Source organism: Staurois parvus, unplaced genomic scaffold (genome assembly GCF_062004578.1).
Source record: "Staurois parvus isolate SC_StPar_1 unplaced genomic scaffold, SC_StPar_1.0 ptg001291l, whole genome shotgun sequence".
NCBI classification, from domain to species: Eukaryota; Metazoa; Chordata; class Amphibia; order Anura; family Ranidae; genus Staurois; species Staurois parvus.
Window position 1 is genome coordinate 98344 of NW_028319087.1, and position 21226 is coordinate 119569.

The 21226-nt window shown below is 43.8% G+C and overlaps 1 protein-coding gene across 2 annotated transcripts in view; it reads right to left on the reverse strand.

Annotated features, from left to right (window-relative positions):
- LOC149437411 (ubinuclein-2-like) overlaps positions 1-21226 on the reverse strand; it is a 155973-nt gene that overhangs the window by 66835 nt on the left and 67912 nt on the right. For both annotated transcript variants that reach the window (XM_089660940.1, XM_089660941.1), the window contains exon 8: positions 1318-1447. In XM_089660940.1, the coding sequence (XP_089517066.1) occupies positions 1318-1447 (130 nt within the window). The remainder of the gene's footprint in view (positions 1-1317; positions 1448-21226) is intronic.

Sequence of the window (21226 nt, forward strand, 5' to 3'; positions counted from 1 at the left end):
CCAAGTAAAAACCTCTTACTGTACTAGAGCTAGACAGAGATGGAAGAACAATGTCCTGGTTGAGAAAAACAGACCAAAACCACCGCAGGAAGAAAAAGGAGGCTCTAGGTCTCAATACTACCTTATCCTTGTGGAAAACAAAGGATTCTTCACAAAATAAGGCTGACAAATCAGACACACATCTTGCATAAGTGAAGGCAACAAGGAATGCTACCTTGAGTGAGAGTGGAAAGGGAAATATCCCCCATGACTTCAAAAGGCAGTCTTTGAAGAGCCAACAGAATCAAAATTTAGATCTCACAAAGTCACAGGAGGTTGTACAGAAGGAGCCACAAGAGAAACGCTGAACAAAAATTTTGCCTAAAGAATGGAAGGCTAGTGTATGCTGTATGTTAATGAGAACTGTACTTAGCCAATCCACAGAAACAGCTATTGGAAAAGATCAATCTGAGCTAGCTGAGGGAGCTGGGAGAATAGCTGGAAATGCTCCAAGGGGAGTTGTCACATGGGTCAGGAAGGATTTAAGTGTGGTTTAGGGCTAGAAAAAGTACAAAGAATAAGCTGACATATGGAGTATCATTAAGTGAAATGCCAAAACTAATAAACTAGAAAAGCATGGAAACTATACAAAAATTATATTAAGGTCAATATTTAGATAGCATAGGTCAAGATGGCACACAAGTATATGCTAGAGAAGTGCACAAGAGTTCCCAGTGAGCAAAAGTTTGATGAAAACATGCGTTGAGTTGACGGTTGTGAGGACACTGAGCTGAGAGTTCATTGAGAGGTTCCCTAGAAAAGTGGGCAACATGTGGGCAGTGAGCAGAGGGATAATGGGGAGGTTTCATTAAGTGGCGAGTGAGGAGTCGCTTCCCCTTGGCAAAGAAGTTATGTCACCCAAAATCAGAAGTATACAAGCAATTTTGGGGATCAGGACATATAAACCGCCCAGGGGGCGGAGGGTAGACGTGCTGCTGATGACAGCACTGTCAACTGCCAATGCAATAATAAAACTGTCAACCATGCCTGTCCACACTGTACATTTGCTTTCAGCAACTACTAGGGTGGATGAGATTCACAAAAAAAATGCCAAATGCTCTGTGATAGGCTGGGAGTTGAGAGTGACGGTGAAGTTAGAGCTCCCTATCACATCCGTTGACAATAACTATAAGCTACTGTATAACGACAAGAAACAATTTTGTAAATTTGAATCACATCTTTTAATAAAAGGCTTTATCGGTGTACATATATATTCAAAACTATATACTAAAAACAGAAAATAAGTATAAATAAGATAAAATAAGATGAAAACAATACCTGTATGTTAAGGTGAAGTTTTTTCAGACGCTTTATAAGTGTATCCTTGGTGCATGGAACAAAGGCCTCAATATAGCCATATACCCCATTCCTGTTGGATGGACTCAGCTCCTGTAGCTGTAACTCTATGCTATCAAACAACAAGACTAGATTAATGACCAAAGTACTATCTGCTTATACAAAATTTCATTGCTAGAATCATGCTAATCGGCACTTAAATCTAACATTATATATGAACAAAATGATAAAAATTGGACGACTGTCTCCCAATCAATGATACAATGTTAATATGTCAGCTCCTTCAGCTCTGAATAGACAGACATTCACCAGGGCACAAACATTGAGCAGGTCAAAAAAAACTTTTTATTAAGACCATGTTGGACTGTCAAATTCTACATTGCCATATCTTTACTGAACATTTGGTTTTAACTTTTTCCCTTTCAGACCTTTTCCTTTTCAGGGGTGTAGAAATTAAAAATAAATAAACTACTTGTCCAGGGACTAAATCGGTGTCCCAATCTACCTGTCCTGATAAAAAAAGCATACATTTTAAACAAAACTGTATTTAAATCTGCTTTAAGTAATGTTGGGGCAAAAAAAAAAAAAAGGGGGCTTTATGGCGACCTAAATGTTTAATATTTTTAACATTGCACTGTTTATCTCCTTCTCTCCTCCCTGCCTGTCTCCAGAACCGCTCCTGGGGACTAGCAGGGAAGGGAGAGACCTTGCAGTGTGATGAGCACTGATTGGCTGCTCATAAGGAAAGGGGGCTTGTTGGACTTATCCTTTATCCATTTTGCTGCCAGAGCCGTTTTTGCTTTATTTGCACGTTTAAAAATCGTTTTAGGCCTGAAGATGACACAAACCCCCCAAACATTGTATATTTTCTGAAAGCAGAGACCCTAGAGAATAAAATAGCAGTAGTTCAAATATTTTATGGCACACGATATCACAAAGGGTTCAGTAAAAATTAAATTTATGTTAATTTTAGGGCACAAAAAGAAATAAATTATAAAATTTTTTGCAAAATATAAAAGAAGAGGTTGCAGCGAGTAAATAGATATCCAACAAGGGGAGGGGAGGGGAGGGAGGGGAGAGGGGGGGAGGGAGGAGAGGGGAGGGGAGAGAGGGGAGGGAGGAGAGGGGAGGGGAGAGAGGAGAGGGGAGGGGAGAGAGGGGAGAGAGGGGAGAGAGGGGAGGGAGGGGAGGGAGGGGAGGGAGGGGAGGGAGGGAGGGGAGAGAGGGGAGGGAGGGGAGAGAGGGGAGAGAGGGGAGGGAGGGGAGGGAGGGGAGAGAGGGGAGGGAGGGGAGAGAGGGGAGGGAGGGGAGGGAGAGGGGAGGGAGGGAGGGGGGAGAGGGGAGGGAGAGGGGAGGGAGAGAGGGGGGAGAGGGGAGGGGAGAGAGGGGGGAGAGGGGAGGGGAGAGAGGGGGGAGAGGGGAGGGGAGAGAGGGGGGAGAGGGGAGGGGAGAGAGGGGGGAGAGGGGAGGGGAGAGAGGGGGGAGAGGGGAGGGGAGAGAGGGGGGAGAGGGGAGGGGAGAGAGGGGAGGGAGGTGAGAGAGGGGAGGGAGGTGAGAGAGGGGAGGGAGAAGAGAGGGGAGGGAGAAGAGAGGGGAGGGAGAAGAGAGGGGAGGGAGAAGAGAGGGGAGGGAGAAGAGAGGGGGGAGAGGGGAGGGAGAAGAGAGGGGGGAGAGGGGAGGGAGAAGAGAGGGGGGAGAGGGGAGGGAGAAGAGAGGGGGGAGAGGGGAGGGAGGGAGGGGAGAGAGGGGAGGGAGGGAGGGGAGAGAGGGGAGGGAGGGGAGGGAGGGAGGGAGGGGAGGGGAGGGAGGGAGGGGAGGGGAGGGAGGGAGGGGAGGGAGGGGGGGGAGGGGAGAGAGGGGAGGGAGGGGAGAGAGGGGAGAGAGGGGAGAGAGGGGAGGGAGGGGAGAGAGGGGAGGGAGGGGAGGGAGGGGAGAGAGGGGGGAGAGGGGGAGAGGGGAGGGAGGGGAGGGAGGGGAGAGAGGGGGGAGAGGGGGGAGAGGGGGGAGAGGGGGGAGAGGGGGGAGAGGGGAGGGGAGAGAGGGGAGGGAGGGGAGAGAGGTAGGGAGGGGAGGGAGTGGAGAGAGGGGAGAGAGGGGAGGGAGAAGAGAGGGGAGAAGAGAGGGGAGAGAGGGGAGGGAGAAGAGAGGGGAGAGAGGGGAGGGAGAAGAGAGGGGAGAGAGGGGAGGGAGAAGAGAGGGGAGAGAGGGGAGGGAGAAGAGAGGGGGGAGAGGGGAGGGAGAAGAGAGGGGGGAGAGGGGAGGGAGAAGAGAGGGGGGAGGGGAGAGAGGGGAGAGGGGGGGAAGAGGAGAGGGGAGAGGGGGGGGGAGAGAGGGGAGGGGAGAGAGTGGAGAGAGGGGAGGGAGGGGAGGGAGGGGAGGGAGGGGAGAGAGGGGTGGGAGGGGAGGGAGAGAAGGAGGGAGTGGAAAGGAAGGGGAGAGGGAGAGAGAGAGGAGAGGGAGAGAGAGAGGAGAGGGAGAGAGAGGAGAGGGAGAGAGAGGAGAGAGAGGAGAGGGAGAGAGAGGAGAGAGAGGAGAGGGAGAGAGAGGAAAAGGAGAGAGAGGAGAGGGAGAGAGAGGAGAGAGAGGAGAGGGAGAGAGAGGAGAGAGAGGAGAGGGAGAGAGAGGAGAGGGAGGGAGAGAGAGGAGAGGGAGGGAGAGAGAGGAGAGGGAGGGAGAAAAGGGAAGGAGAGGGAGGGAGAAAAGGGAAGGAGAGGGAGGGAGGGAGGAGAGGGGGAGAGGGAGGGGAGGGAGGGAGGGAGGGAGGGAGGGAGGGAGGGAAGGAGAGGAGGGAGAGGAGGGAAGGAGAGGGAGGGAGAGGAGGGAAGGAGAGGGAGGGAGGGAGGGAGGGGGAGGGAGAGGGAGGGAGGGAGGGGAGAGGGGGGAGAGAGAGAGGGAGGGGAGAGGGGGGAGAGAGAGAGGGAGGGGAGAGGGGGGAGAGAGAGAGGGAGGGGAGAGGGGGGAGAGAGAGAGGGAGGGAGGGGAGAGGGGCGAGAGAGAGAGAGATCGAGAGAGAGGGGGGGCACTCAGAAAAGAGGAGGAGCCAAACCACTGAAGCTCCAGAAGCTGAGGTAAGGGACCACTCTTTGCAATACCATTGCACGGATCAGGGAAGTATACCATGTTTTTATTCTATTGTAAAACACACACACACATAGAGTTAGGTTCATATATATTTGGACACAGGCACAATTTTAGTTATTTTTCAGGTATTTACCAAAACATATTCAAGCTATAGTTCTACAATGGATATGAACTGAAAGTGCACACTCTCAGGTTTAATTTGAGAGTATGTTCATCCAAATTGGAGGAAGGGTTTAGGAATTACTGCTCTTAAGAGTAGCCATCCCCCCTTTTTCAAGGGACCAAAAGTAATTGGACAATTGAATCAAAAGCGGTTTCATGGCCAGGTGTGGGTTACTCCTTCGTTATTTATTTCTTCAATTAAGCAGGTAAAAGGTCTGGAGTTGATTCTAAGTGTGGTATTTGCATTTGGAATCTATTGCTGTGAACCTATATCTTGCATTCCAAGGAGTTGTCCATGCAAGTGTAAGGCTTCAAAAACTAAACAAAACCATCAGAGAGATACAGTGAAGGAAATAGGTATTTGATCCCCTGCTGATTTTGAATGTTTGCCCATTCACAAAGAAATGATCAGTCTAAAAATTGAATAGTAGGTGTACTGTAACAGAGACAGAATAGCAATAAAAAAAATTCAAAAGAAATGCATGTCTAACAAATTATGCACTGATTTGCATGTTCATGAGGGAAATAAGTATTTAATCCCCTATCATTCAGCAGGAATTCTGGCTACCAGGTTTCTTTCATACAGGTAACAAGCTGAGATTAGAAGCAGTCTCTTAAAGGGAGTGCTGCTCATCTCATTTTGTTACTTGTATAAAAAAAAAACAACACCTGTCCACAAGCGCAATCAAACAATCAGATTCCAAACTCTCCACCATGGCAAAGACCAAAGAGCTGTCCAAGGATGTCAGGAACAACATAGTAGACCTAAACAAGGCTGGACTGGGCTACCAAACTATCGCCAAGCAGCTTGGTGAGAAGGTGACAACAGTTTGTGCAATCATTCACAAATGGAATTAACACAAAACAACTGTCAGTCTCCCTAGGTCTGGTGCACCATGTAAGATCTCACCTCATGGAGTGTCAATGATCATGAGAACAGTGAGGAATCATCCCAGGACTACACGTGAGGATCTTGTCAATGATCTCCAAGCAGCTGGGACCACAGTCACCAAGAAAACAATTGGTAACACACTACGCCAACAAGGATTGAAATCCTGCAGTGCCCGCAAGGTCCCTCTGCTCAAGAAAGCACATGTCCAGGCCCATCTGACGTTTTCCACTGAACATCTGAATGATGCAGAGGAGGCCTGGTTAAAAGTGTTGTGGTCAGATGAAAACAAAATAGAGCTCTTTGGCATTGACTCAACTCGCCGTGTTTGGAGGAGGAAGAATGCTGCCTATGACCCCAAGAACACCATCCCAACTGTCAAACATAGTAGTGGAAACATTCTGCTTTGGGGGTGTTTTTCTGCTAAGGGGACAGGACAACTGCACCACATCAAAGACGATGGACGGGGCAATGTACTATCAAATCTTGGGTGAGAACCTTCTTCCCTCAGCTAGGTCATTGAAAATGGGTCGTGGATGGGTGTTCCAGCATGACAATGACCCAAAACACAGGGCCAAGGCAACAAAGGAGTGGCTCAAGAAGAAGCACATTAAGGTCCTGAAGTGGTCTACCTAGTCTCCAGACCTTAATCCGATTGAAAATCTGTGGAGGGAGCTGAAAGTTCAAGTTGCCAAACGACAGCCACCAAGCCTTAATGTCAGGAAATGCCTGCCAGTAGTCCAGGTGAAGCTTCGCGGTGCACAAATATGCGCATATGCAGGGTTCTGGTGAGCCGAACAGATGTGCGGGCGCCTGGACAGAGGCTCGCAGGTGCTCGCCTGTCACTAATGCTGGCGCCAAGAGGGCTATTTAAACTGGCTGCTGTGGTTGCCTCCCCGGCTCTTGTTCCTGACTTCTGAGATTGCTCCCTGTTGCCAAAACCAGCCTGTTTCCTGACTTCTGATTGATCGTCTCCTGCCCTGACTAACGGCCTGTCCTTGGATTGCTCTTTTGCCTGCTCCCACTTGATTGACCTCCTGTTGCTGAACCTGGCCTGTGACCCGACTATTCTCCTGCCTGCCATCTAAGCCTGATCTGTCTCATCGAATACCGAACCTGGCTCGTCTGACTCCGCTTCTCTCTACACGGTGCTCCCGCATCCATCCAGCACGGATACATCTGCACCCTGCTCTGGTCTGCTACTCATCAGTCCAGCTGCTATCTCTGGACAGATCTCAGGCCCTCATACCCCACCGTGCTCTTGCGACCGCTGTCCCACTCTCAGCAGTCCTTGAGCCGGGGTTGTACGAGAGGTCTGCCTCTTCACGTCAGGCTCACTACCCAGGTACGTGACACTTAATGACTTGGAGAGGATATACCAAGAGGATTGGGCCAAAATCCATCCGGAGATGTGTGCAAACCTGGTGGCCAACTACAGGAAAAGTCTGACCTCTGTGATTGCCAACAAGGGATTTGCCACCAAGCACTAAGTCATGTTTTGTGAAAGGGATCAAATACTTATTTCCCTCATGAACATGCAAATCAGTGCATAATTTATTAGACATGCATTTCTTTTGAATATAGTTTTGCTATTCTGGCTCTCAGTGTTACAATACACCTACCATTCAATTTTTAGACTGATCATTTCTTTGTGAGTGGACAAACATTCAAAATCAGCAGGGGATCAAATTCTTATATCCTTCACTGTATCAGCAACATTAGGAATGGCCAAATCAACAGTTTGGTACATTCTGAGGAAAGAAGAATGCACTGGTGAGCTCAGCAACATAAAAAGGAATGGACGTCCATGGAAGACAACAGTGGTAGATGATCACAAGATCAAACAGATTTGCCAAGTTGGGTGAAGATGTAGGGTTGGCAAGCTCAGGCGTGGCAGCCCTGGATGTCACTGCTATCCCTAACAGCCGGGAGGGCAGACTATCTGGGAGGGGTGGTGAGGGTAGTGCAGGAAGGCCTAGACAGCTGGTGGTAGTAGGGGATTCTAGGATCAGAAGGACTGATAGAATAATTTGTCGCCAGGATCGCCTCAACCAAATGGTTTGCGGTCTCCCTGGTGCCAGGGTTCGGCATGTGGTGGACCGGGTTGATAAAATTACTGGGAGGGGCTGGGCATGACCCAGCTGTCTTGGTCCATGTTGGAACCAATGACAGAATACATGGAAGGTGGATGCTCCTTAAGAATCAATTCAAAGAACTAGGTTGCAAGTTGAAGGGAAGGACTTCCAAGGTGATATTCTCTGAAATATTACCTGTGCCATGCGCAGCTCAGGAAAGACAGGGAGATTAGAGAACTCAATGCATGGCTGAAGACCTGGTGTAAGAGGAAAGGATTTGGGTTCCTAGAGCACTGGGCTGACTTTTCATTGGGGTGCAACCTATATAGTAGAGATGGTCTGCACCTAAATGGAAGGGGGTCTGCTGTGCTGGGGGAGAGGATTATGGGAAGGCTGGAGGAGTATTTAAACTAGGATCAAGGGGGAGGGAGAATTAGATTATAACGGGGTAGACAGATCAGACAGGGTTCAGTACTAATTGGTGGGTGGAATGGGTAAAGATGGGGGGGAGGCTATGGCAGATGATAAGAAGGTTCCCATGTTACAAACAACCAGTGGAATTGGTACCATTTGTATGAAAATAAAAAATATGCAACATACGTGTGAACAAGGTGTCAATCAATTAAAGTGTTTTTTCATCAATGCCAGAAGTCTGCCAAGCAAAATAGGCGAGTTGGAAGCTTTGTTGCATGAAGAGAGCTATGATTTAATCGGTATTGCTGAATCTTGGCTTCATTCTTTGCATGACTGGGCCATTAATATTCCTGGTTATGTTCTCTTTCAGAGAGACAGAGTAAATAGGAAAGGTGGTGGTATATGTCTCTATGTGAGAAGTGCTCTTAGAGCAAGTGTGAAAGAGGACCTAGTTGATGGAGAGTGTGATGAGGCTGAAGTACTATGGGTGGAACTGCACATGGGGGTGCGTACTACAAAGGTAATTATTGGTTGGAGTTTGTTATAAGCCTCCCAGTGTTAATGAGGAGGTGGAAACTCAGCTCCTTACACAGATTGAAAGGGCTGCAAGGGCTGGGACAGTGATGATAATGGAGGATTTTAACTACCTGGAAATTGACTGGAGTAATGGTACTGCAGGAAAAGTTAAAGGGCAAAAATATTTAAACCTACTACAGGACAATTTTATGGTACAGTTCATAGAGGCCCCTACTAGGAATGATGCTCTGCTGGACCTGGTAATCTCAAACCATGCAGAGCTTATTAAGAATGTCCATATAAAAGAACATCTAGGTAGCAATGACCATAACATGATTTCTTTTATTGTTAGCTGTAAACAGCAAGCACATACGGGAAAAATAAAAACGCTTAATTTCAAGAGAGGTAATTTTCCAGGGCAGAGAGCTGCTCTCCAAGACTGGGAGGGAATATTAGCTTTGATGAACACAACACAGAAATGGGAGTTCTTCAAAAAGACTGTATGTGAACACACTGCAAAATATATTCCCATGGGCAACAAGTTTATAAGGCTAAAAATCAAACCTATGTGGCTTACGGCCAAAGTAAAAAAGGCTATAGATAAGAAAAGAGCTTTTATGCAATATAAAAATGAAGGAACACTATCATCGTTTAAACATTACAAAGAATATAACAGAATATGCAAAAAGGAAATAAAGGCCGCAAAAATTGAAAACGAACGACAGATTGCAAAAGATAGTAGGACCAACCCCAAAAAATTCTTCAAATATATTAATAGTAAAAAGGTTCGGTGCGAGCATGTAGGCCCTTTACAAAATAATCTAGAGTGGGTGACTGGGGACAAGGAAGGCAAATTTATTAAATACCTTCTTCAGCTCTGTATATACAAAGGAGCATGGGGGAGCTCTTGTCCATAATGGGCAAGGTATTGACACAGCTCCAGATGATCCACATTGGCTCACAATTGATATGATCCAAAAATATTTAGACATAAAAAGGTGAATAAAGCACCTGGACTGGATGGCATACACCCACGGGTCCTTAAAGAATTGAGCTCTGTCATTTGAAAGCCATAGTTTCTAATTTTTAGGGACTCTTAAATGACTGGCATAGCACCACTGGATTGGCGTAAGGCCAATGTGGTGCCAATATTTAAAAAGGGGTCAAAATCTTTACCAAGTAATTACAGACCTCTTAGTTTAAATTTGTTTAAAGACAGAAGTTGTCAAACAAATCTGGTTTCTTTTTATGAGGGGGTGAGCAAAACCTTGGACAGAGGGGTAACGGTAGACATGGTATACTTGGATTTTGCAAAAGCGTTTGACACAGTTCCCCACACACGGCTAATTTGTAAGGTAAAGTCTGCGGGCTTGGAAAAATCCTGTTTAATTGGGCAACTATGTGGCAAATGAAATTTAATGTTGATAAATGTAAGGTTATGCACTTGGGGGTTAAGAATATGCATGCATCATACATATTAGGGGGAGTACAACTGGGGGAATCAATGGTGGAGAAGGATACGGGGGTTCTGGTAGATCACAAGCTTAATGGCATGCAATGCCAAGCTGCGATTTCTAAAGCGAGCAAAATCCTCTCTTGTATTAAAAGAGGTATAGACTCCAGAGAGAAAGATATCATTTTACCCCTGTAAAATCATTAGTAACACCTCATCTGGAATATGCAGTTCAGTTTTGGGCACAAATTCACAAAAAGAACATTGGGGAACTTGAGAAAGTACAGAGAAGGGCAACTAAACTGATACGAGGCATGGAGGAGATCAGCTATGAGGAAAAATTAGAGGAACTAAATGTATTCTCTCTTGAAAAGAGGAGGAGATTAAGGGGGGATATGATCAACATGTATAAATACATCAGTGGTTCATATAGTGAACTTGGTGTAGAGCTATTCACCCTGAGGTCAACACAAAGGACAACTCTTAGTCTAGAGGAAAAGAAATTTAAGCTCCAAACACGGAAAGGTTTATTCACAGTGAGAGCTGTGAAAATGTGGAATAGACTCCCTCAAGAGTTGGTTCTGGCCAGCTCAGTGGATTGCTTAAAAAAAAAAAAAAAAGGCCTGGATTCTTTCTTAGATACACAGAATATAACTGGATACTAACATTTATAGGTAAAGTTGATCCAGGGAATATCAGATTGCCTCTCGGGGGATCAGGAAGGAATTTTTTCCCAGCAGGTGTAAATTGGATTATGATTTGCTGGGTTTTTTTTTTGCCTTCCTCTGGATCAGCTGTGGGTATAGGATTATATATTTTTTTTTTCTATGGTTGAACTGGATGGACTTTTGTCTTTTTTCAGCCAGACTAAATATGTACCTATGGTAAAGACAAACCCATTCACAACATCCAGACAAGTGAAGGACACTCTCCAGGAGCGGGCAATCAAGAGAAGACTTCACGAGAGCAAATACAGATGGTTCACCACAAGGTGCAAACCATTCATAAGAAGAATAGAAAAGCCAGATTAGACTTCCGAAAAACATAAAAAAAAGCCAGATCTGTCCTGGAAAAGCATTCTTTGGACGGATGAAACTAAGATTAATCTGTACCAGAACAATGAGAAGAAAAAAAGTGTGGAGAAGGCTTGGAACAGTTCATGGTCCAAAGCACACAATGTCATCTGTAAAACATGGTGGAGGCAGTGTGATGGCATGGTCATGCATGGCTTCCAGTGGCACTGTGTCATTGGTGTTTATTGATGATGTGACAGAAGACAGAAGCAGCCAGAAGAATTCTGCAGTGTTTACGGATATACTGTCAGCCCAGAATCAGCCAAATGCAGCAAAGTTGATTGGACGGCGCTTCACAGTACAGATGGACAATGATCTAAAACACTTCAAAAGCCAGGGACTTTTGAAAGAAAAGAAGTGGAATATTCTGCAATTCTGCCTGAGTCAATCACCTGATCTCAACCCAAATGAGCATGCATTTCACTTGCTGAAAGCAAAACTAAAAGGCAGAAAGACCCACAAACAACGAACAACTAAAGACAGCTGCAGTTAGAGGCTGGAAAAGCATCAGAAATGAGAAAACCCAGTCTTTGGTAATGTCCATGGTTTCCAGACTTCAGGCAGTCATTGGCAGTAAAGGATTCTCAACAAAATATTACAAATTAACATTTTATTTATGATTAGATTAAACTGTCCAATTACTCTAACTCCTAAACCCTTCCTCCAATTAGATGTACACACCCTCAAATTAAACCTGAGAGTGTGCATTTTCAGCCCATATCCATTATGTAACTATAGCTTGAATATGTTTTGGTAAATACCTGAAAAAAACAAAAATTGTGCCCATGTCCAAATATATATATATATTAATTCTTTACAACCACTTTTATAGAATAGGACAAAGGCTAGATATTCATAGATTCTGGTGTTATAGGTCACTACCTACAATTGGCTGGACACTGGAAAAGCTTTTGGGGGACACATCCCCTAGGGCATACCCCTATAACTCTACCTCACTCTATAAAACCTCTATTAGCATGCATTGCAGAGTAACAGAGAATTAGAGGGTCCTGTCTTCAGTACTGTACTCCAAGACATGAAATTAAAGTCAAAATTCAATAGGCTTGATATTCATACACCTAAGCCATCCCTAAAAACCATGCAAACGGGCCCATCAAAACAAAAAAAAGTGAAACAGACTCAACTCAGAGTGCTGCTGAAAACTCCTGGTGGCTGAAAGTTGTTTCCACAGAGTGCTAGACATACCTGAACTTGAAGACCAGGTGGCAGCTTTACAAAGCTGAACAAGAGACGCCTGATTGCAAAATGCCCAGGTAACCCCCAATCCGGTGGAGTGAGCATGGAAGAGTACTGGCATGTGGTTATGTGCTTAAGAGTATAAGCTCTTACAATAAGCGGTCTTATTTAGCTGGCAATAGTGGACTTGGAGGAAGGGTGCCATTTTCATGAACCTGTTGCAAAAACGGGATTGTTACAGTAAAATCCCTTTCTCTGAGTTCATTGACGGACACAGCGTATTCAATTCTTGACCACAGGGTTTATAGCACCAACTACAGGAGTAAGACACTAGGCAGAAAAAAATTTGGTAATGCTTATGGGCAGTTCTGGCTGATATAAGCCCCCTCTATGCATAGGCAATCCAGTTAGTAACAAGCAGTGTCAGAAGATAAACACTAAATTGATGGACACAGCACCCACCCCTCTATAAATTCAGAGAAAAGGATTTTACGGTAACAAAAAAAACAAAACAAAAAAAAAATCCCATTTTCTTTTTCGTTCATGATGGACACAGTCTTCCATTCTTGACCACAGGGACATCCCAAACCAGTGAAACAGTGAGGGGTGAGAGAAACCAAGGCCAAAACCAGGCCAACAGGAGCCCAACCAGAAAATACACCCTCCAGGAGGGAACAGAAACCTCAAACAGCTGCCTGTAATACTTTGCAACCAAAACATGTGTCCGAAGACACCAAGACATTCACCTTGTAAAATTTTGTAAAAGTGTGCACAGACAACCAGGTAGCCATCTTGCAAGTGTGAGACACAGACACTTGATGACAGAAGGCCCAAGAGGCACTAAGCAACCTAGTAGAGTGCACAGTTACCGGAAAAGGAGGAACCTGACCCTTAAATGGCATAAGCTTGAACCACCATCTGCCAAATCCATTTAGAAATGGTAGCAGAAGACGCCACCACACTTTTCCTCGGCCCATCCGTGATCACAAAAAGGGACTCCGACCTCCGAAAAAGGACTCTAACAGAAAGATACACCTAAATTATTATTATTATACATTATTATTATACAGTATTTATATAGCGCCAAAGGGTATGCTCAGCGCTTACGATTTTTGTCTTTTCTGCTATCATTGCCCAAACTACATGCAAGGCATGCAGATCGAACTCCTTAGGATGTGACAGGCAAGGACATAAGGACGGTAGGACAAATGTCTTAGTTTAAATGAAAGTCAGAGACCACCTTCGGGAGAAAGGAAGGGCATGGACAAAGAACCACCTTATCTTTGTGCAACACCAAATAAGGAGATCTAAAAAAAGGACAAAGCCCCCAACTCAGACACTCTGCCGGCAGAAGTGATAGCCACTAAAAAGGCCACCTTCTGGGACAGATTTAGCAAGGAAATCTCCCTAATATTCTCATAATGAGGCTTTGGAGAACAGATATAACCAGATTCAGATCCCATGGTGGCAACAGGGAGAACACAGGAGGTGCCACGTCTAAACCTTTGAACGAAAGTATGAATCAAAGAGTGCAAGGCTAGAGGACATTGAAAGAAAATGGCCAGAGCGGAAACCTTGCCCTTGATGGTACTTATTGATAGCTTCTACTCAACACCCCATTGCAGAAAAGACAAAAATTCTAGCCACCAAAAATGAACACCAGCAGCCTCACATCACAAAATATGTCTTCTAGGTGCAATGGTATATCTTCCTAAGAGACTACTTCCGTGCCATACACATGGTAGGAATCACGACTCCGACATACCCCTGTCTCTTAGAATCTGGCTTTTAATAGCCAAGCCTTTAAAACCAGTGGTTTTCAAGCAGGGTGGAAGATTGGTCCTTGAGACAGAAGATCTGCCTTGAGCAGCAGATGACAAGGAACATCTGCAACCAGCAGCATCATGCCAGCATACCAAGGGCAGCGAGGCCAATCCAAACATACCAAGATGACCGTAATGCCTATGGTCTTTAACCTTTGCAGCAGCCAGGGTAGAAGCTTGAAAGGAGGCACTGCATAGAGTAAACAATACTGGCTCCATGACACCACCAGGGCATCCGTTGCATTCGCAAGTAAATCCCTTGTCCTACCCATGAATCTCTGCAACTTCCTGTTGAACTGAGATGCCAGGAGATCCACGTTTGGAGTGCCCCACCGGAGGCAAATCTGTTTAAACATATTTGGATGCAGGTGCCACTTGCCTTGGTCTAAACATTTGACAGCTGAGGTAGTCTGCCTGCCAATTTTCGCTGGGGATGTGCAAAGCAGAGAGCCAGTACATGATGCTCTGCCCACCTGAAAATGCACGACACCTTCAGCGACGCTGCTACACTCCATGTCCCCCGGGATTTGGACCGGGTGCCTAAAAAATGTTTTGTCCACTGTTCCTGACACATCCTGATAGCCGAAGCTCCAAGACATTGACTGGTAATCGGGACTCCTACAGCACCCATCAACCCTGGGCCAAGCTTACCCCCAGAACTCCTCCCCAGCCGAACAGGCTAGCGTCCATCGTGACCACTGTCCAATGCAACGGAAGAAACAATTTCCCCTACTGAAGGGCATGAGGCCAAAGCCACTAAAGCGGCGGAGTCCTGGTCTTTTAACCCAGACAAACCTGGGTATCCAAAGGAGTCGGTGGACTCTGAAGAGTCCTCACATGGAACTGAGTGTAGAAACATTGCACTTTTGTGGTGTGATCTTTTTGCAATCCCAACCTCTTTGGACCAAATTGGAGATCCAAGGTGTGCTGGCGAATATATACGTTTGCCAAACTGATAATGCTCCTCTCCCACAGGAAAGCGGAAGAAACATTTGTGCCCCGTAGAAATGGGGATGCGTAGGTAGGCATCCTTGAGTTTGATAGATGCCAAGAAATCTCCCTGATGAAGGGAAGCCACCATGGACCGAACAGGCTCCATTTTGAACTTCTGCACGTGCACAAAGCAGTTCAGGGCCTTAAGATCCAGGAGTGGGTGAAAGACTTCTTTCTTCGGAAAAAGTGCAGGTTGGAAGGAAAAAACTCTGAAGGACAAGATTGGAATTCTATTTAGTAACCAGGCAGGATCAGCTCCTTGACCCACTTGTCAGAAGTCAGGGAGGTAGCAAAGCAGCAAAGACGATACTCCACTCTGGACATGCTGAGGACCTGTACACCGGCTTGACTGGCTTGGAAGTTCAGGGTCGCTTGGTAACCCCGGAGGCCTTGAAAGGTTTAGAACCCTTATCAGCAGATCCGGGGGGCTTGTGATGTGGTACTTTCCCCTGCTGGGACTGCTCTTTCCCCCAGTAAGATTTTTGATGATGTTGTACAGGAAAGGCACAAAGAGGTGATCACCCTGGAAGGGCAAATCCATGAGAGCCATCTTTGATGTCTGCTCTGCAGACCAACATCTGAGGCACAGCACACAACAAAGCACCACTGCTGAAATTGAAAGCTTTGGAAAGCAGGCACTGGAAAGGGAGTATGGCCCATTCAGTGAGGGTCTGGGACACTAGAGCAGTGGCCAAACCGGTCGAAGAGCCAAGCCAGGAATAGTGAACATCGTGTGGGCAAGAGACTCTGCCTTCCTGTCTGCCAGATCCTTCAGGCATGGAAACTCCTCCACCAGTATCAAGGTCACCTTATTCAACCTGGAAATAGGAGAATCCATTTCTTCAGAAGAGATTCATCAAAGAGACCACACAGCAAACAGTTTTGGGACCAAAAAGGGTCTCTTAAGATGCTACCAACCTTGCAAACAAATTTGTCAAAATAAGGATAAGGGAACACCTTCGACAGCACACAGCGGCTAGTGCATGCCAAAGGGGGCAGACACCTCCGTGAATGCCCCAGAAGCATCCTCCATTTTTAGGCACTTTTTTGTGTGAAACGGCAGCATCTGAGGATTCATCTTCACTATCAGAATGGTCATGGATCTAGTCAGCAGGACCAGCGGGCTGTGCCTTGTTTAATGTGAGGCTTAGATACACCAGCTACAGAGAGAGCTTGAGGGCACAATTTTGGAAGTTTATTACCAAACCGATAGCCTGAAGAATATGCATAGTCCTTTAAAAAAATTATTCCATGTAACTCTTCTAACATTTGATGGGATTTTAAGGGCAACCTTTGCAAACACAAAATAAATATTTTTATTTATACATCCAATATATCATTAAAAGTTTTTTACTCTACTGGTACATACAAATTAAGTATCAAAATGCTTCAAAATAAGTTTCAGAGCAATACAGGCTATTTATTAAGTTCTAATATTATGGTGCAATCCAGCATTGACCCAGAGGTATCCCCCCATGACTGATTTCCATCTGGTAACCTTTGAATTTTGATTACAGATACAGTGGGGATCGAAAGTTTGGGCACCCCAGCTAAAAATTTGTATTAATGTGCATAAAGAAGCCAAGGAAAGATGGAAAAATCTCCAAAAGGCATCAAATTACAGATTAGACATTCTTATAATATGTCAACAAAAGTTAGATTTTATTTCCATCATTTACACTTTCAAAATAACAGAAAACAAAAAAATGGCGTCTGCAAAAGTTTGGGCACCCTGCAGAATTTATAGCATGCACTGCCCCCTTTGCAAAGCTGAGACCTGCCAGTGTCATGGATTGTTCTCAATCATCGTCTGGGAAGACCAGGTGATGTCAAGCTCAAATGTTTTAAATGCCCAGACTCATCTGACCTTGCCCCAACAATCAGCACCATGGGTTCTTCTAAGCAGTTGTCTAGAAAACTGAAACTGAAAATAGTTGACGCTCACAAAGCTGGAGTAGGCTATAAGAAGATAGCAAAGCGTTTTCAGATGTCAATATCCTCTGTTCAGAATGTAATTAAGAAATGGCAGTCATCAGGAACAGTGGAAGTTAAAGCAACATCTGGAAGACCAAGAAAAATATCAGACAGAACAGCTCGCAGGAGTGTGAGAAAACCAATTCAAAACCCACGTTTGACTGCACGATCCCTCCAGAAAGATCTGGCAGACACTGGAGTTGTGGTACACTATTCCACTATAAAGAGATACTTGTACAAATATGGTCTTCATGGAAGAGTCATCAGAAGAAAACCTCTTCTACGTCCTCACTACAAAAATCATCATTTGAACTTTGCAAATGAACATATAGACAAGCCTGATGCATTTTGGAAACAAGTTCTGTGGACCGATGAGGTTAAAATTGAACTTTTTGGCTGGAATGAGCAAAGGTACGTTTGGAGAAGAAGGGGCACAGAATTTAATGAAAAGAACCTCTGTCCAACTGTTAAGCATGGGGTTGGATCAATCATGCTTTGGGGTTGTGTTGCAGCCAGTGGCACAGGGAACATCTCACGAGTAGAAGGAAAATAGATTCAATAAAATTTCAGCAAATTTTGGATGGTAACTTGATGCCATCTATGAAAAACCTGAAGTTAAAGAGAGGATGGCTTCTACAAATGGATAATGATCCTAAACACACCTCGAAATCCACGGGGGATTACATCAAGAGGCGTAAACTGAAGGTTTTGCCATGGCCTTCACAATCTCCTGACCTCAACATCATTGAAAATCTATGGATAGACCTTAAAAGAGCGGTGCGTGACAGACAGCCCAGAAATCTCAAAGAACTGGAAGACTTTTGTAAGGAAGAATGGGCAAAGATACCTCAAACAAGAATTGAAAGACTCTTGGCTGGCTACAAAAAGCGTTTACAAGCTGTGATACTTGCCAAAGGGGGCAGTACAAGATATTAACTCTGCAGGGTGCCCAAACTTTTACAGACACCATTTTTTTGTTTTCTGTTATTTTGAAAGTGTAAATGATGGAAATAAAATCTAACTTTTGTTGACATATTTATAAGAATGTCTAATCTGTAATTTGATGCCTTTTGGAGATTTTTCCATCTTTCCTTGGCTTCTTTATGCACATTAATACAAATTTTTAGCTGGGGTGCCCAAACTTTCGATCCCCACTGTATATTCAGCCTGGGATCCAATGCGTTTCAAATATTTATCAAATTTTTCTTCAGGGATAAGATACCACTCAAAAATATAATTGATAGTCAAATTTAACAACATTTCTTATATATACATTGTTGATACAAAACTAAAAACATGGACTTACATAACCACCATACATATTCTAAAGAGTGTCTCATCATGTGAAGAGATAAATCCCCTCAAAGAGTGAAGCATTCATTCTGGTGTGTAAAGACCACAGGTGCCGCACCACATCACTGCCTTAATTGGTAATAAAGGACTAGGAACGTGGGTAATCAGCATTACCATCAAAAAGGTCATAATATAAATATCTCAATAAAGGTCAATATCAAAATATCAATATATGAACCCCTTTACTAGTTGTCAAAATACATACAAGACGTATATTACAACTAGTTTTATCTTTTGTGATTCCCATTAACTGGTACTATACAAAAGGGCATTAAGAATAGTTTATAAAATGCCAAATGGTGAGACAGAGGTTCAAAACATTTTATTATTACCACCTACTAAAAGGTTCAAAAAAAGTCGCCATAAAAATACTCATGCTGGTTTTCGAACTTACCAATAATTGAAATAAATTATCATCCAAAACATCCAGAAGCATAGAACATGGACTCCAACTGGGTTCTGAGATCCTCACCCAGCTGTTGCCTTAAATAGGGCAATAATAGATGTGCTGTTTCCTATTTCCTCCCTCCAGCGGACTAGGTCTGCTGGATATGGGGGGAGGAAAATGGCATCCATCAAGTGGTCCCCGGCATTTTCCAAAACTACGTATGCATGGGCGCACTAAGCGCATTCACGTCTGGCTACGGAGTGAGGTATTTCCGGAGACCATATGGGGGCCATATTGGAGTTTGTAAATACTCCTCCAAAATTCTTGATGCGTTTTGCCCACATAAAAAGATCCACATTCACATTGCATAAAGTATACTACCCCTTTTGTCTGACAATTAACAAAATGTCTAGTGATAAATTTTCTCTCTATTAGGGAGTGAATTTTTTTTTATTACTCAATTAGGGACAATGTGCGAATCCTCCACAAAAGGAGGTGCCAGCATATTTACATGGAACATGTCTCTGATTCCACCTATATTCACTTTGTACTAGAAGGTCTTTTAAAGACCCTGCCCTTGTGTAGGTAATTGAGGGATTATCACCCACAAGATTACAAATGATCAGGTCTTCCACCAAGACAGATCAAAGATTTTGTAATATCTTTCTTATTTTCACATGTTCATTGGAGTATTTTGGAATGATTAACATCCTCGTCAGTCCTCTGATGATCTTTGGACTTAAATAAAAGATCATGTTATCCAAATGTTTTACACGATTAAAGGCCTTTTTAAGACCTGTTTTTGTATATCTTTGCACTAATAATTTTTTTGTAAAGTTCATCTGCCTCTTTTTGAAACATACGTTCATCTGTACAGTTACGTTTGATATGTTGAAATTGACTATATAGGATAGGTCTCTTCAAGGGCTTCAGATGGAAACTGCTGGCATGCAAAATGGTATTGCCAGCAGTTTCTTTCCTGAAGAGGCTGCTTTCCAAGTGTCCCCCTTGTCCCTTGGAGATCATAATATCCAGAAAATGTATTTTTCCTATCATAGGTCATAGTAAAAAAAAAAGAAAAAAAAGGGTTTGAATCATTTTGATTCATCGCCTCAAGACACTGTTTCAGTAACACTTCAGGTCCATCCCAGAAAATGAATATATCATCTATATATCTTTGTCAGATGATGCTGTAATGCGTTTATCTGGAAAAAAAGTTAAATGGGACAACAAGTCCTGCTCCCACCCCCCCAGGTACAGATTGGCATAGGATGGGGCATACCATGTCCCATTTGCTATGCCCTGGAGGTAGTGGGAGCCTTGGAACAAAAAAAACATTATGATTCAGGATAAAATCAAGCATGGTCAAAATACATTATTTAAATCCCCATTCATGCATCCCACATTGTTGCAGAACATATTTGACTGCAGCAATGCCTTTGTTATGTGGGATGCAGTTATAGAGGCATTCCACATTGACTGTTACTAAATAAGTTGATTGTGGTACGTCAAGATCTACAATATTCAAAAGATGTATGGAGTCCTTAACATAAGATGCTAATCTTACCACGAGGTCTAAGATGAGAGTCTAACATGGCTAATGCCTTCAGAAATACAACAATTTCCTGAAATAATTGGTCTGCCTGGTCACATCTTTGTAAACTTTGGGGAGTGCTGAGAATGTTGGCACCCTAGGGTGCACAATTCTAATCTATTCCCATAAATATTTCTGAATGATTCCATTTCTATTTGCTGAGTCTACTAACTCATAAAACTCAAGATTAAAATTTTTTTTACTAGTGCGGCAAAAAACTTTTCTTATAACTTTTTTTTTTTAAGCAGGTTTTCATACATGGAATTATCCATCAGGACTATATTGCCTCCTTTATCAGAAGGTTTAATAGTTATACAATATACTATTAGCTTTCAGTGGTATTGTGTGTACAGGACATCAATATCTTTATCCAAGTTAGATAAAGATAGACAAAAATACTGATGTCTTGTACACACAATTAATAGCACTAAAAGATCATAGTCAGTATATTGTGTTGGAAAATGAACTTAAAGAGCATTTGGAAAATTTTAATTTTGGTGAGGATCTCAGAACCCCGTTGGAGTCAGTGTTCCATAATGCTATGTTTTGGAGGAACGTTAATTTATTTTATTGCAATTATTGGTAAGTTGGGAAACAAGCACGAGTGTTGGCCGCTTTTATTCATGGCAACTTTTTGGACCTTAGTAGGTAATCATAAAAATGTTTGAGCCTATATGATTCACTATTTGGCATTTATAAACTATTCTAAAAGCCCTTTTGTATAGTACCACTTAAAGGGACGCACAAAAGATAAAACTAGTTGGAATATATATGTCTCTATATTTTAACAACTAGTAAAAGGGGTTCCATATATTGATATTGGTATTTTGATATTGACCTTTATTGATCTATATAACCAGTTGATGGTAATGCAGTTTCCCCTTGTTCTTAGTCCTTCATTACCAA